Below are 14,026 nucleotides of genomic sequence, written 5' to 3' on the forward strand. Positions count from 1 at the left end.
GAGAGTCAAACCTCCGCCGACGACCCCAGGTGGATAAAGACTAAAGGAGGTGTTTGAGTGTGGTTCCCGGGAACACCTCGCATGGAATTGCCAGTTCGAGAGGAGTCAATGCCATCAGCGGGCCACGCAATAAACTACATCACCTCCAGTTGGGCCCACAGCGAACCACCAGCACCCATGGTCCCGTTGAAAGTCAACGGTCATAACAGCCACATTCTGTTGGATTCTGGGAGTATGGCAACGCTCATACAAGCGCGACTGCTGGACCATCCAACCGACCGTGGTCTGTCTCTTGTGTCCACGGTGACACCAAGCGGTATTTAACTGGGCAGTGCACCATCGTGATGCCACAATGGTGAGCTGCCAGATGGTGGGAGGTGCCGTACCCAAGTAGCCGGTACCCCTCCTCGTGGGACGAGATTATCCTCTGTTTGCGGCACTGTGGAGGCACGAGCTGGGGAAGAAAAGCAACTGGGGAAGAAAAGCAAAAAAAAGCGTACGACCCGGCGACCGATGAGAGCGGGGACGGACCTTTGCATGCATGGCCCGGAAGCAAGCGGTTGCCAACCCCGTGTCTACGGACCCGTAGTCGGATTCTGAGGGGGCAACGGAACCAACGTTACCTAGTGAACAACCAGAGGAGCCCATGCTCCTCCTCGATTTTGAGGGACCTGCCGACACACCTGCCCTGAGCCCCGAAGGGACAGTTCGGGACCGCCCAGTGGGAGGATCCGAACTTGAAAGCCGCCGCGTCCCAAGTGATAAAGGTGGATGGCCAGTTCTTCTGGGGAAAAGTGACTAGCGATGTCACTATTTACAAATAAAAAAATAACCTGTTGTATCAGAAGACGCATGAACAGGGGGAACTTCGAGGGGTGTTGTTGCTGCTGAACCATCAGATCCTCCTCTCCACCCTCTCCGAGTTGGGCATCTCCGGCGCGGCCCACGCTTGGATTGCGTCCTACCTGACAGGTCGCTCCTACCAGGTGGTGTGGCGAGAATCTGTCTCCTCACCACGCACTCTCACCACTGGTGTCCCCCAGGGCTCTGTTCTAGGCCCTCTCCTATTCTCGCTATACACCAAGTCACTTGGCTCTGTCATAACCTCACATGGTCTCTCCTATCATTGCTATGCAGACGACACACAATTAATCTTCTCCTTTCCCCTTCTGATGACCAGGTGGCGAATCGCATCTCTGCATGTCTGGCAGACATATCAGTGTGGATGACGGATCACCACCTCAAGCTGAACCTCGGCAAGACGGAGCTGCTCTTCCTCCCGGGAAGGACTGCCCGTTCCATGATCTCGCCATCACGGTTGACAACTCCATTGTGTCCTCCTCCCAGAGCGCTAAGAACCTTGGCGTGATCCTGGACAACACCCTGTCGTTCTCAACTAACATCAAGGCGGTGGCCCGTTCCTGTAGGTTCATGCTCTACAACATCCACAGAGTACGACCCTGCCTCACACAGGAAGCGGCGCATGTCCTAATCCAGGCACTTGTCATCTCCCGTCTGGATTACTGCAACTCGCTGTTGGCTGGGCTCCCTGCCTGTGCCATTAAACCCCTACAACTCATCCAGAACGCCGCAGCCCGTCTGGTGTTCAACCTTCCCAAGTTCTCTCATGTCACCCCGCTGGCTTCCAGTTGAAGCTCGCATCCGCTACAAGACCATGGTGATTGCCTACGGAGCTGTGAGGGGAACGGCACCTCAGTACCTCCAGGCTCTGATCAGGCCCTACACCCAAACAAGGGCACTGCGTTCATCCACCTCTGGCCTGCTCGCCTCCCTACCACTGAGGAAGTACAGTTCCCGCTCAGCCCAGTCAAAACTGTTCGCTGCTCTGGCCCCCCAATGGTGGAACAAACTCCCCCACGACGCCAGGACAGCGGAGTCAATCACCACCTTCCGGAGACACCTGAAACCCCACCTCTTTAAGGAATACCTAGGATAGGATAAAGTAATCCTTCTCACCCCCCTTAAAAGATTTAGATGCACTATTGTAAAGTGGCTGTTCCACTGGATGTCATAAGGTGAATGCACCAATTTGTAAGTCGCTCTGGATAAGAGCGTCTGCTAAATGACTTAAATGTAAATGTAATGTAAATGTCTGATGAACAGTCAAAACTGTTCTTTAGCTGGCCCACACTCATTTGTTGGGGGCGCATCTGGGAATGGAGACGACCCGGGAACGGATCACTGCCCGGTACGGTACATCACTGGGGCCAAGCTTCCTGCCATCCAGGACCTCTATACCAGGCGGTGTTAGAGGAAGGCCCTACAAATTGTCAAAGACTCCAGCCATCCTAGTCATAGACTTCTCTCTGCTACCGCACAGTAAATGGCACAGAAGCGCCAAGTCTAGGTCCATAAGACTCCTGAACAGCTAATCAAATGACTACCCAGACTATTTGCATTGCCCCCCCCCACTCTTTTAAACTGCTGCAACTCTGTTTATTATCTATGCAGTCACTTCAACTCTACCTACATGTACATATTACCATAATTACCTCGCCCCCACACATTGACTCTGTACCGGTAGCCCCTGTATACAGCCTCGCTACTGTTATTTTACTGCTGTTCTTTAATTATTTCATACTTTTATTTTTTACTTACCACTTATTGGTTAAGGGCTTGTAAGTAAGCATTTCACTGTAAGGTGAAATATTCGGCATGTGACAAATCTAGTTTGATTTGATGACGCAAAATACAACCAATAGCACTGTTCATATCAAACATTCCCCTGAGTGAGTTTACCTGTCCTTGATCTTGTTGGTGCGTGCAACATCGTCGATGTCCATGCGGATTTTGTAGGTGACATGAGGGGGCAGACCGGGTAAAGACGTGTTGGGAAGGAGGAACACTATCCCAGCCCAGAACTCTCTCTCCTCCAGCAGCTCCAAGGCCCTGTCAATCATCTGTCCCTCTGTGGCAGCACCCTCCAGCTTGTTCAGGGAGAAACACTGAAGGATAAAAAAGGACATGAATAACGTTACAGTACAAAACAATGTAACTCAATGTGAGGGAATGGGTGAAGTTATACACGCTGTAATAAGTACATACACAATGGCTGAAATGCATCACCGGAGGCAAACTACCTGCCGTCCAGGACACCTACACCACCAGTAAGATCATCAAGGACAACAACCACCCGAGCCACTGCTTGTTCACCCCGCTATCATCCAGAAGGCGAGGTCAGCACAGATGCATCAAAGCAGGGACTGAGAGACTGAAAAACAGCTTCTATCTCAAGGCCATCAGACTGTTAAACAGCCATCACTAACATTGTTGAGTGGCTGCTGCCAACATACTGACTCAAATCTCTAGCCACTTTAATAATGTAAAATGTAAACAATGTATCACTAGCCACTTTAACCAATGCCACTTAATATAATGGTTACATACTCATCTCATGAGTATATACTGTACTCGATACCATCTACTGCATCTTGCCTATGCCGTTCTGTACCATCACTCACTCATATCTCTTTATGTACATATTCTTTATCCCTTTACACTTGTGTGTATAAGGTAGTAGTTGTGGAATTGTTAGGTTAGATTACTCATTGGTTATTACTGCATTGTCGGAACTAGAAGCACAAACAAGCATTTCGCTACACTGCTAACCATGTGACAAATAAAATTTGATTTGAAGCATTTCGCTACACTCGCATTAACATCTGCTAACCATGTGATTGTGACAAATACAATTTGATTTGAAACCACAACTGTAGACTAGTGAAGCTAACTCAGACAATGCCAATGAGGACTTTCATTCAGTGGTAGAACAACTAAACTAATTAGACTAATTAACGGTTAAGTAAAAGTTACACTAATCATGGCCTTGACAAGCTCTTCAGAACCAGGGTTGGTGATCACCAATCTACAATACGCAGCATAGATGGTTGAGTAGGAGGAGGGGTAGCTACCTGGGTAACTTGAGCCAGAGTGGTGATGGTGTTGTTCAGGTCGGAGTACACGTCCAGCCAGGTAAGGGGCGCTCCTTCTTTCCTGGGTTCTTTGGGTGTGGACAGGAAGCGGGCAATGCGCTTGGCTGTCCAGGAAGTGTTCTCCAGCTGCAGATTAACCAACACGGCCACCTCCGGTCGCCTCAGCAGATCCTGTCACACAGAGGAAGTGACACGGTTGGCCAAAGCTGCCAAATGAGGAGGATTTCAATGGCGAAGGCCAGACTAGAAATAGTACCACTCTCACCAGGGAGGCTCTAATTTCTAGAAGTTCTGGCTTGCTGGGTCCTATGGTATGGACTACTTGGCACTTAAGCAATGTTTACAGTAGGCTCTTCATATACACAACATACAATAATAGTGACCATGCACTTTGGTTGAGATGTCATAGCTATTGCCACACAGTATTCACGATGACATATTCTTAATCAAGACGTTCCCAGGTTTGTTGGCATTTTTAATGTGTGCAGTACCTGCAGCAGCTGTATCTCCACACTACTCTCCATGTAGGTCTTGATACCAGGTGCTACCTCCATCCAGGCACCATTCAGCTCCTCTAGGACCTGCAGGTCCTGGAAGGTCTTGTTCACCTATGAGTGAAGACAGGGATCATAGAAGAAAACGAAAATATTTAATGATTTTTTTGTTGTTGTTACAGAGCAAAGAGAAAAATTGGATAAACTATAAACTATAGAGCGAATGGAATGAGAGTGAATGGAATGAGTGTGAAAAGACAACAGAGGCTTGATGTACCTCTTTCATGACGTCGCGTACGGCAGGGGTGTCCGGTGTGTACAGCAGTTTGCCAATGAACAGGGGCTTGATACCTCTCCACACGATGCGAGACAGTGGGTTGGACTCCAGGCTCTGGATCAAGCTTTTACAGTACGGGGCTGGGAGAACCAACACAACACCCATGTTAGGTAGGTTGTCGGCTCATCAGCTCACCACTTATTCTAAACAATACACCTTTTGAACGTACATCAATTCATCCACCATCCAAAAAGAAGAAAACACATGTCAATCAAATGATCAAATCCCCTTTCATCCAAGATGATCTACAGTTATGCTAGTTTTGATTTTCATTAGTATTAGCTAATGCTATCACACATAAACCCTATAGATATCAAGTGAACATTGAAATCTCTCTCTCACTGGTGACGTTGTCCTTTTCCATGTCGTTGTCCTCGGTGCCGTTCTTGCCCAGGAATGACTTGATGTCATTGTCCTCGTACCAGTTGAGTGAAGGGATCCTCTCGCCACCCACCTCAGGGTGGCCACACATAATCCTGGAGAAGGCCCTGAAGCTCTCCCGTGGCAGGGTCGAACGGTTCTCTGGCGAGAGCAGACGCAGCTCCGAGTTCAACTCCCTAAAGCTAGCAAGAGAGGACAGCTAGCGGGAAAAAAGAACAAGTAAGAGAGAAGAGGAAAAAGAAAGGAGAGAGCGAAGAAAGAGGAGAGATGCAACATTAATGGATTTTCCTGCAGGCAGGTGTGAAGTATAGTTTTGCTACTACTGAGTGAAAATGTGTTTTAGGCAGTGTCACAAAGCTATCAAGGCAGGTATTCAAGCTTGAATGACTAATTACAGAAATATATCATTCTCATTTACCTAAGAGATATAAAAAAGAATAGAAGATGGTATTCTTACGTCATCCATGAGTACTGCCAACTCCTTGGACACGGAGGTGACCGCTTGACTGATGACCCGGAGGTCACCGGCGTTGGCCCTCAGTCTGTCTCTCTGAGGAAGGAAAGGATTTAGGATTTAGCTCGATCTGTTGTCCACATCTAGAGACTCTGAAGATTGGAGATTCTATTGTGTGCAATGATATTCTATGTTAGTGTTAAGAGTATAATGCTACATTAGCACAAAAGCTATAGTAAATTAGCTTTCTAAAAACCTTCAAACAGTTGTATTCCCCAATACAAATTAATTGAGCTCACCTAAACATTTCTAATTAAAGCCACATAATTGCAGAGGGTCCGCTCATATAATAATCTAATCCAAAAGTAAATGGCCAAACTGAACAAGCAATTTACTCCACATATTTTATAGAATTCAGTGGATTATATAGGCCAGACTATTATTTTCCACTGCTACTGTGAATTGAGTGCATATTTAGTAAGCACTTTAATGTAGTCCCTGTAACCAAATAGTATTTTGGAAGGTTGATAGACAGATGCTCTTAGCTTGTTGACAGCTAAGAACATGACACACAGTTAATTCATTAACTTCATGCATACAGTACTTGATTCTTGGAAGACAATAGAAAGCACCTGTTGTCAGGTAGAATTCATCTATAAAAGAGCAAGCAGACATACTATGTGACCCATTGTTATAGCATAGAAAAATACATTTTCCTCCAAGAGTGGCTGAATATTTTTGTACATCAAGTTCATTTACATGCACTTCGAAAGGAAAACAGCAATATATTTTTCCTTTCACAACAACATGAACACGGACAGAGAGTGTGCGACCTCAACTGACCGTGAAGAACTTGCTGAAGTCCAGCTGGGAGAGGAAGAGCTGCTCTGCTTGCTGCAGGGTGTCGGCTGGGATGGCACAGAGCTGGCTCTGCAGCTCTGCCATAGAATCCTCTTGATCTACAGTGAGGAACTGGCTCAGCACAGTGGCATTGCACACAATGTCCTTCAGCATCACCCCAGTGCCTGCCAGAGACACCTACAAATCAAATCAAATTGTATTGGTCACATACACATATTTAGCAGATGTTAATGCGGGTGTAGCGAAATGCTGTGTTCCTAGCTCCAAGAATGCAGTAATATATATCTCAAATGTAACAGTTCACAAAAATACACACAAACGTAAAAGAAAAATAATGGAATTAATATATAAATATTAGAACGAGAAATGTCGGGAGAGGCATTGACTAAAATACAGTAGATACATGTGAAATGAGTAAATATGCAAACATTATTAAAGTGACTAGTGTTCCATTATTAAGGTGGCCAGTGATTCCATGTCTACATAGGGTAGCAGCCTCTAAGGTGGGAGGTTGAGTAACCAGGTGGTAGCCGGTTAGTGATGGCTATTTAACAGTCTGATGGCCTTGAGATAGAAGCTGTTTATCAGTCTCTCGATCCCAGCTTTGATTCACCTGTACTGACCTCGCCTTCTGGATGATAGCGGGGTGAACAGGCAGTGGCTCCAGCGGTTGATGTCCTTGATGATCTTTTTGGCCTTTCTGTGACATCGGGTCCTGTAGGTGTCCTGGAGGGCAGGCAGCGTGCCCCTGGTGATGCGTTGTGCAGACCACACCATCCTCTGGAGAGCTCGCGGTTGCGGGCGATGCAGTTGCCGTACCAAGCGGTGATATAGCCCGACAGGATGCTCTCAATTGTGCATTTGTAAAAGTTTGTGAGGGTCTTCAGGGCCAATCCAAATTTCTTCAATATCCTGAGGTTGAAGAGGCGCTGTTGCGCCTTCTTCACCACACTGTCTGTGTGGGTGGACCATTTCAGATCGTCAGTGATGTGTACGCCAAGTAACTTGAAGCTTTCCACCTTCTACACTGCGGTCCCGTCGATGTGGATAGGGGTGTGCTCCCTCTGCGGTTACCTGAAGTCCACGATCAGCTCCTTCATTTTGTTGACGTTGAGGGAGAGGTTATTTTCCTGGCACCACTCCGCCAGGGCCCTCACCTCCTCCCTGTAGGCTGCCTCGTCATTGTTGGTAATCAGGCCTACTACGGTTGTGTCGTCAGAACATTTAATGATTGAGTTGGAGGCGTGTGGCTACGCAGTCGTGGGTGAACAGGGAGTACAGGAGGGGGTTGAGTATGCACCCTTGTGGGGCCCCTGTGTTGAGGATCAGCGAAGGGGACGTTTTGTTTCCTACCTTCACCACCTGGGGGCGGCCCGTCAGGAAGTCTAGAACCAAGTTGCACAGGGCAGGGATCAGACCCAGGTCCCCGAGCTTGATGATGAGCTTGGAGGGTACTATGGTGTTGAAGGCTGAGCTATAGCCAATGAACAGCATTCTTACATACTGTAGGTATTCCTCTTGTCCAGAGAGATACATGAGGTCAAGAAGATACCCAAAGACACAGATGTAAAACAAGTGGTCCCATGTGGCTCAGTTGGTTGAGAATGGCGCTTGCAACTTCAGGGTTGTAGGTTTGATTACCATGAGGGACCATTATGAAATTGTATACACTCACTACTGTAAGTTGCTCTGGACTGCCTGCTAAATAATGTAAGTTGGCGTGTATATAGTCAGGTTTATGTTCACAGCTGATTCAATTTGGGTTTTTCTGTGCATATACTACCTTGGTTGAACTCATGAGATACTTTTATCCTGACTGGGAGTCAACGTGTGGTTTACTGCAGTGCTTACCACCTGAAAGTTCAGGCGAGCCCTGAACAGCTGGTCGAGGGCAGAGGGAGACAGGCTGCCATTGGTCAGGAGAAAGTTGGAGAAAGTCTGATTGGCTCGCAGGTATTCTCCCACAGGAAGATCTATAACGCAAACAAAAAACATGAATCAGGACATAACAGGACAACAAAATAGCAGACAGACAGACACTTGACACTTAATTGTTTTCTCCTGTTTGAGACAATCCACAAAGAGAATTTGCGGACTACAATGCTCTGATCTGTATTCAGTCTCAAGACAGCCACATACTTGGCCAGGCGCCTGGCCTCTCTCCAAGTCTCCGTATAGTATCTAGAAGGTCCTGAAAGCCAGAGAAGGCTGTCTGGTTGCCACTGTAGGACAGGATTGTCTGAGAGTCCACTAAGAGTCGAGAGAGTCTGCAGGAGGAAAAAAAACACTTGGGGTGAGATAAAAACAGATTTATGGATTGGTTGTTATACAAACTCAGTGGCATGCAGTAGGGTTGGAAGTCAACTCCAATTCAGTTTAAATAAAAAATAAACATGTTGAAATGTTCTGGTTCCAACACATGCCCTAAATAATTTACTTTAATTGTATCACATAATCTGGTTTAGAACACTTTTATCAGAACACATTGAAACAGAACTGGCCCAAATCCCTGATGTTCAACAACCACCAATTAAGTACTTTGGCCACACACAAATACACTGCAGTACACCCACATGGAGTTGTCAAAGTTGCCCACCCGCCCTGGGGTCTCCCCCTGAGTGGGGTTGTGGAAACAGGGGTTGTTGATGTTGCAGATGATCCCCTGAACCCATGGCAGAGTGCCTGCTGAGGGAAGTGCCTTGTTGGGGAAATGACCTGGAATTACACAAACACACACACGTTAGCTGTGGGATTGACCCGAGACATGCAAAACACTGTTGAACTGTTGCCCAGTTCCTGCGATAGATTTTGATGTGTGTAATAATCGCACTCCTTTCAACACAGTAAGATTGGCCTCGTCTCTGAGATGTCTGTCAGAACATGGTTAATCCAATGAGTCCCACCTTCAAACCCCTTTTAAACATTGTGTGTTTGAACTACAGACGATCAGAATCGCACATAGCTGCTTTCACATTCACCACACAGTTGTCACTGACTAGTTGGATATTAATTTCCCACTGAGAAAACAATTTCTTTACTTACAGCTTTCATATACATTCATTTTTATCAGGTTTTTGCTTTGCCTAACCTTATTTTTATTGACATTTGTCAATAAAGCTCATGAATGCAACTGTTTGTCAAATTGTGTTGTGTTCTACTTGTTACCCTGTTTGTCCTGAAAAGAAAAGGGTAAAGCACTTCATTGTGAGGCTAAATATAAGGGCTGGACATGCAGATACATTTATTTGCTATTTTATTAGGATCCCCATTAGCTGTTGCAAAAGCAGCAGCTACTCTTCCTGGGGTCCACACAAAACAAAATGGACAATAACAGCTCAAAGACAGAACTAAATAAAAAAACATTTTAAAAAAGGCACACGCAGCCTACATATCAATACATACACAAACTATCTAGGTCAAATAGATACATTTAAAGCCCGTTTTTGCAGGTGTCTCAAGACTGATAGGATTCATGTGAGAGGCAACCAGTCATGATGTCAACCATGGACAAATGTAAACACTGAGATTGAGCTAAAATACATACAATGTTATGACTGAAATTGACCCACTGCATGACAAGAGTCCACAAATAAGCAAGCCGACGATCAAGAGCAGAACAGGCTGGAAAAAGTCTGGCGGCACCCAGAATCACTCTCACCTAGCTAATCAGCTTATATGGTTGGCTGGAAATTTCTGAGGCAGGGAGGGAGAGCTTAACCTGTGTGTTACAGCAGAGCTGGTAGGCAGTCGACACGAGAGCAACACTGTCAACACAAGAGTAGACTGACTGATGGGCACTCACATTGGCTCTGTTTGTAGGGAGGGTGAGAGTGACGCACTGAGATGAGGATGAGGAAGAGGAACAGAGGCCAGACCAGCTCGATAATCAACTGGACCTGGAGGGAGGGATTACATCATCACACACATTAGGCTAATAGTGGCTAGTAGCTACCACTGCCTTTGATGCCTGCCTTATGTTAGGAGTCTTAAGACAACAGATTGCATCTGTAGCTTAATGGTCAAAAAGGCCTAATTAATTTGTGAGGTTACATCATGGATATCAATTTCATTCATGATTTTTAAAGGGGACATGGTCAATAGGAGCATTAGAATCAGAAGTGGTACATAGAGACATGTTGGCTTTACATAAGTGGTACACGCATACATGTTTGCTCTTTATAACAAGTGGTACATTGAGACATGCTGTCTCTTTATAAATTGTGGTACATAGAGATATGTTGCCTCTTTATATCCTAATTTCATCTGTTAATGTGATGTAGGGCCAACTACTGCTACACCACTGAACACGTGCCAGTTCAGTTCCCACCTTGTTCCTCCTGCGGTAAGTGATGTTCTTCCAGAGCAGGAGCAAGAGCTGAGTCCCGATCCCCATGTTGTGCTGCAAGGTGCTACCAAGCCATAGTGCAGCACTATAGGAACAAAACATGAGGGAGAGCAGTTGGACACCTGTGTCTCGACTAAAAAGTATTTTCTGACCAAAGAAAATGAACTAAACAGCAGCAGTGTGAGCACCTCCACTTGGAAATTTAAAATTAGCAGAAAAATTGGGATATTTGTTATCTTAACATATTACTTATTGCCACAGTACATGGCTAATTCAGGTGCAGACGGGAGCACACTGTCCTGTAAGTCCCACATCCTCACAGGGAGTCTTAAGACACTGAGATCACGACAGGCCAGCTTAATCCAGACAATAAACATTCTCTTTTAACAAACATCTGTACTTCACAGATGCAGTGTAGCTTCAGTTGGAAAACTTTGAGTAATGTCATCTAATGCGGGATAAATATTTAATAAAAACAATGAAATAGCATGAAGATGAGGGTACTATGCTATTATGTCACAGAGAGAACATTAATCTGCTCAGGACTCCCCCTAGGTTGATCCTGCAATCCTCATTATCCCAATTGGTTTACGTGATTCTGAGATTTCTAAATTAACTTTTGCTCAACAAATGCTTCCACGTCTTATCATTTGTTTATAAACAGCATTATGTCATCTAAATGAATTCACCAGCAAACAAGTGTGATTTCACTTGCAAATTCCCCTCACTCATATTTCTTAGGCCTATCCCTAGTGCCAAGCTATTATGTGTGCATTCATCTGTGTACAAAGATGCACTTTATCCGCAGTAAACCTTTATAACATGCTCACTATCATAATAAATGAATACAATACATGCTCAATAAGTTCCTTTTCTTTAAACACCTCCACAACAACCAGATCAAAATGGTAAGGCTGATGTCAGACATGGAATTTACTATATCAAACACAATTCAATTGAGAACCCAGATGGGGCCTGGATGAATGACACAAGTAGAGATATATACTCTATTGAACCTGTTCACCTACCTGTCTCAGACCTGCTGTTTTCAACTCTCTAGAGACAGGAGGAGCGGTAGAGATACTCTGAATGACCGGCTATGAAAAGCCAACTGACATTTACTCCTGAAGTGCTGACCTGTTGCACCCTCGATAACCACTGTGATTATTATTATTTGACCCTGCTGGTCATCTATGAACATTAAAACATCTTGGCCATGTTCTGTTATAATCTCCACCCGGCACAGCCAGAAGAGGACTGGCCACCCCTCATAGCCTGGTTCCTCTCTAGGGTTCTTCCTAGGTTCTGGCCATTCTAGGAAGCTTTCCCTAGCCACCGTGCATTGCTTGCGGTTTGGGGTTTTAGGCTGGGTTTCTGTACAGCACGTTGAGATATCAGCTGATGTAAGAAAGGCTTTCTAAATAAATTTGATTTGAAATTTGATTTGACAAGAGGTCGGAAGACAAATAGGCCTACTTAAACCAACCTGGTCTACCCCCATAGAGAATATTAACTGACCTGGGCTCAAATTAAAATAGTGCACCCTAAAATGAATAAGAGAGACATTACTAAATGTTTGACAATGGATGACAACATATTTTGAAAGTATTCTCAACATTTCACACAATTTGGGCTACACACCTGAGAAAGAAGGTATGTCAACAACATGCCATACCAGGCAATGCTACACAGCGATCACGCAAATGTAGACTAACACGTTCATTACTAATGAATTCAATTCCAAGGTCTTAATTAATCAAATTATAACTACATTAAATGTAATAATTTACAGGGCTATATACCAGTGTTATTCATTCAAACAAGTCAGCAAAATGTTTGTTAAAAAAAACTATAAAAGCAGACACATAATTATGTAACATTAAAATAAGACTGGTTTTACACGTTAACATAGCTACAAAAATGGACAGAATATAACAATTGTACATGCTCTTCTCTCAAAGTGATGCTAACGTTTTGGGGATAAAGCAGCCTACGCAGTATTAAGGACTAAATTAGGTAATTTAGCCGAAAGAGAGGCATCCCAGGACAATAATGTAATAGGCTCACCTTTCGCATGAAAGAGAATATTCCTATTTATCAGTGTATATGTACCAAATAAGTATTTTCGGTACCGCATTGACGTAAACTGTGTGTGTGTAGCTCATGTGTATGTAATTGGAGATAAAATCTACAGGCTGCACGCCCACTGGTGGACGTTTATTGGCTAATGGAGGATTATGACAGAGGTTACAGAAACCGGTTTCCTGTCTCATTGGTTGCAACACCGTCAATTCTACCGCTATTTTGGTACACAAATGAAGTTGATTGGCCAGGAGTATGACACGTACAGTGTTACACAAGGTCGATTACTACTACATAATAATGGTCTCTTTCAGAATGATCCATAAGTATTACCCTGCGAATCATTACCTGAAGAAACTCAAAAAATACATTAACATTGATTGCACTTTTTGTGTTGAGCATCTAGAAACAGTTTCGCATTTATCTTGGCATTGTCTACATGTAAAACAATTATGGAAAGATATTCACAGTTTTATAATTGTTAATATTCTTGTTGGCTTTTTTTAAATGGGAGAATGTGCTGTTCGGTTTCCTTAACCACAATAAAGATAAAGAAAAACAATTCTCCCTCATAAATCTAATTGTGCTAATGGAAAAATGTCATATTCATAAATGTAAATTCACTAATAAAAAAAACAATTCTGTGTTTTCTATAAGGAATTCGAGCAGTACATTAATAAGACCATTCAACATTCTTCTAATAAGAAAGCTGTTAAAGCAATCAATGTGTGCTTCTTTTAAGGTCTTTGTATAATCTGTAGTTTGTTGTATCCCCTAGCATATGTTATCATTGTCTAGTTGTGTACGTCTTGTATGTATACAGACTTTTCTACATTATATAAAACTAAATTATTATAATAATTTTTTAAAACTACTACATAATAATAACAGAAAAAGATAGGGGAATACATTTTTAGGTGTAGAATAAAGCAATATAACCCAACATTTCAATACTAAAATTGAGACATGTATTTACAAATATTTTAGAGGCAATATACATTATTTTTTAACTTAATTTTTATCAGGGAGTAAAACTGAGACCAAGGTCTCTTTTACAGATCAGCCTGAATTAAACAAATTACAGAAAATACACATAAATATAAATACAAAACGCAAGCA

At 43.9% G+C, this 14,026-nt stretch overlaps 1 protein-coding gene across 2 annotated transcripts in view; it reads right to left on the reverse strand.

The window, feature by feature from the left end:
* abca7 (ATP-binding cassette, sub-family A (ABC1), member 7) overlaps positions 1–13,028 on the reverse strand; it is a 57,757-nt gene extending 44,729 nt beyond the window's left edge. For both annotated transcript variants that reach the window (XM_035798955.2, XM_035798954.2), the window contains exons 1-13: positions 12,893–13,028; positions 10,808–10,910; positions 10,283–10,376; positions 9,054–9,195; positions 8,620–8,747; positions 8,332–8,453; positions 6,463–6,657; positions 5,623–5,715; positions 5,127–5,364; positions 4,725–4,864; positions 4,445–4,561; positions 3,933–4,124; positions 2,761–2,966 (exon numbers count right to left, since the gene is read on the reverse strand). In XM_035798955.2, coding sequence (XP_035654848.1) covers positions 2,761–2,966; positions 3,933–4,124; positions 4,445–4,561; positions 4,725–4,864; positions 5,127–5,364; positions 5,623–5,715; positions 6,463–6,657; positions 8,332–8,453; positions 8,620–8,747; positions 9,054–9,195; positions 10,283–10,376; positions 10,808–10,873 — 1,733 coding nt within the window. In that variant the 5' untranslated portion in view covers positions 10,874–10,910; positions 12,893–13,028. The remainder of the gene's footprint in view (positions 1–2,760; positions 2,967–3,932; positions 4,125–4,444; positions 4,562–4,724; positions 4,865–5,126; positions 5,365–5,622; positions 5,716–6,462; positions 6,658–8,331; positions 8,454–8,619; positions 8,748–9,053; positions 9,196–10,282; positions 10,377–10,807; positions 10,911–12,892) is intronic.
* Positions 13,029–14,026: the final 998 nt, after the last annotated feature.

This window comes from Oncorhynchus keta, chromosome 22, assembly GCF_023373465.1.
Source record: "Oncorhynchus keta strain PuntledgeMale-10-30-2019 chromosome 22, Oket_V2, whole genome shotgun sequence".
Lineage (NCBI taxonomy): Eukaryota > Metazoa > Chordata > Actinopteri > Salmoniformes > Salmonidae > Oncorhynchus > Oncorhynchus keta.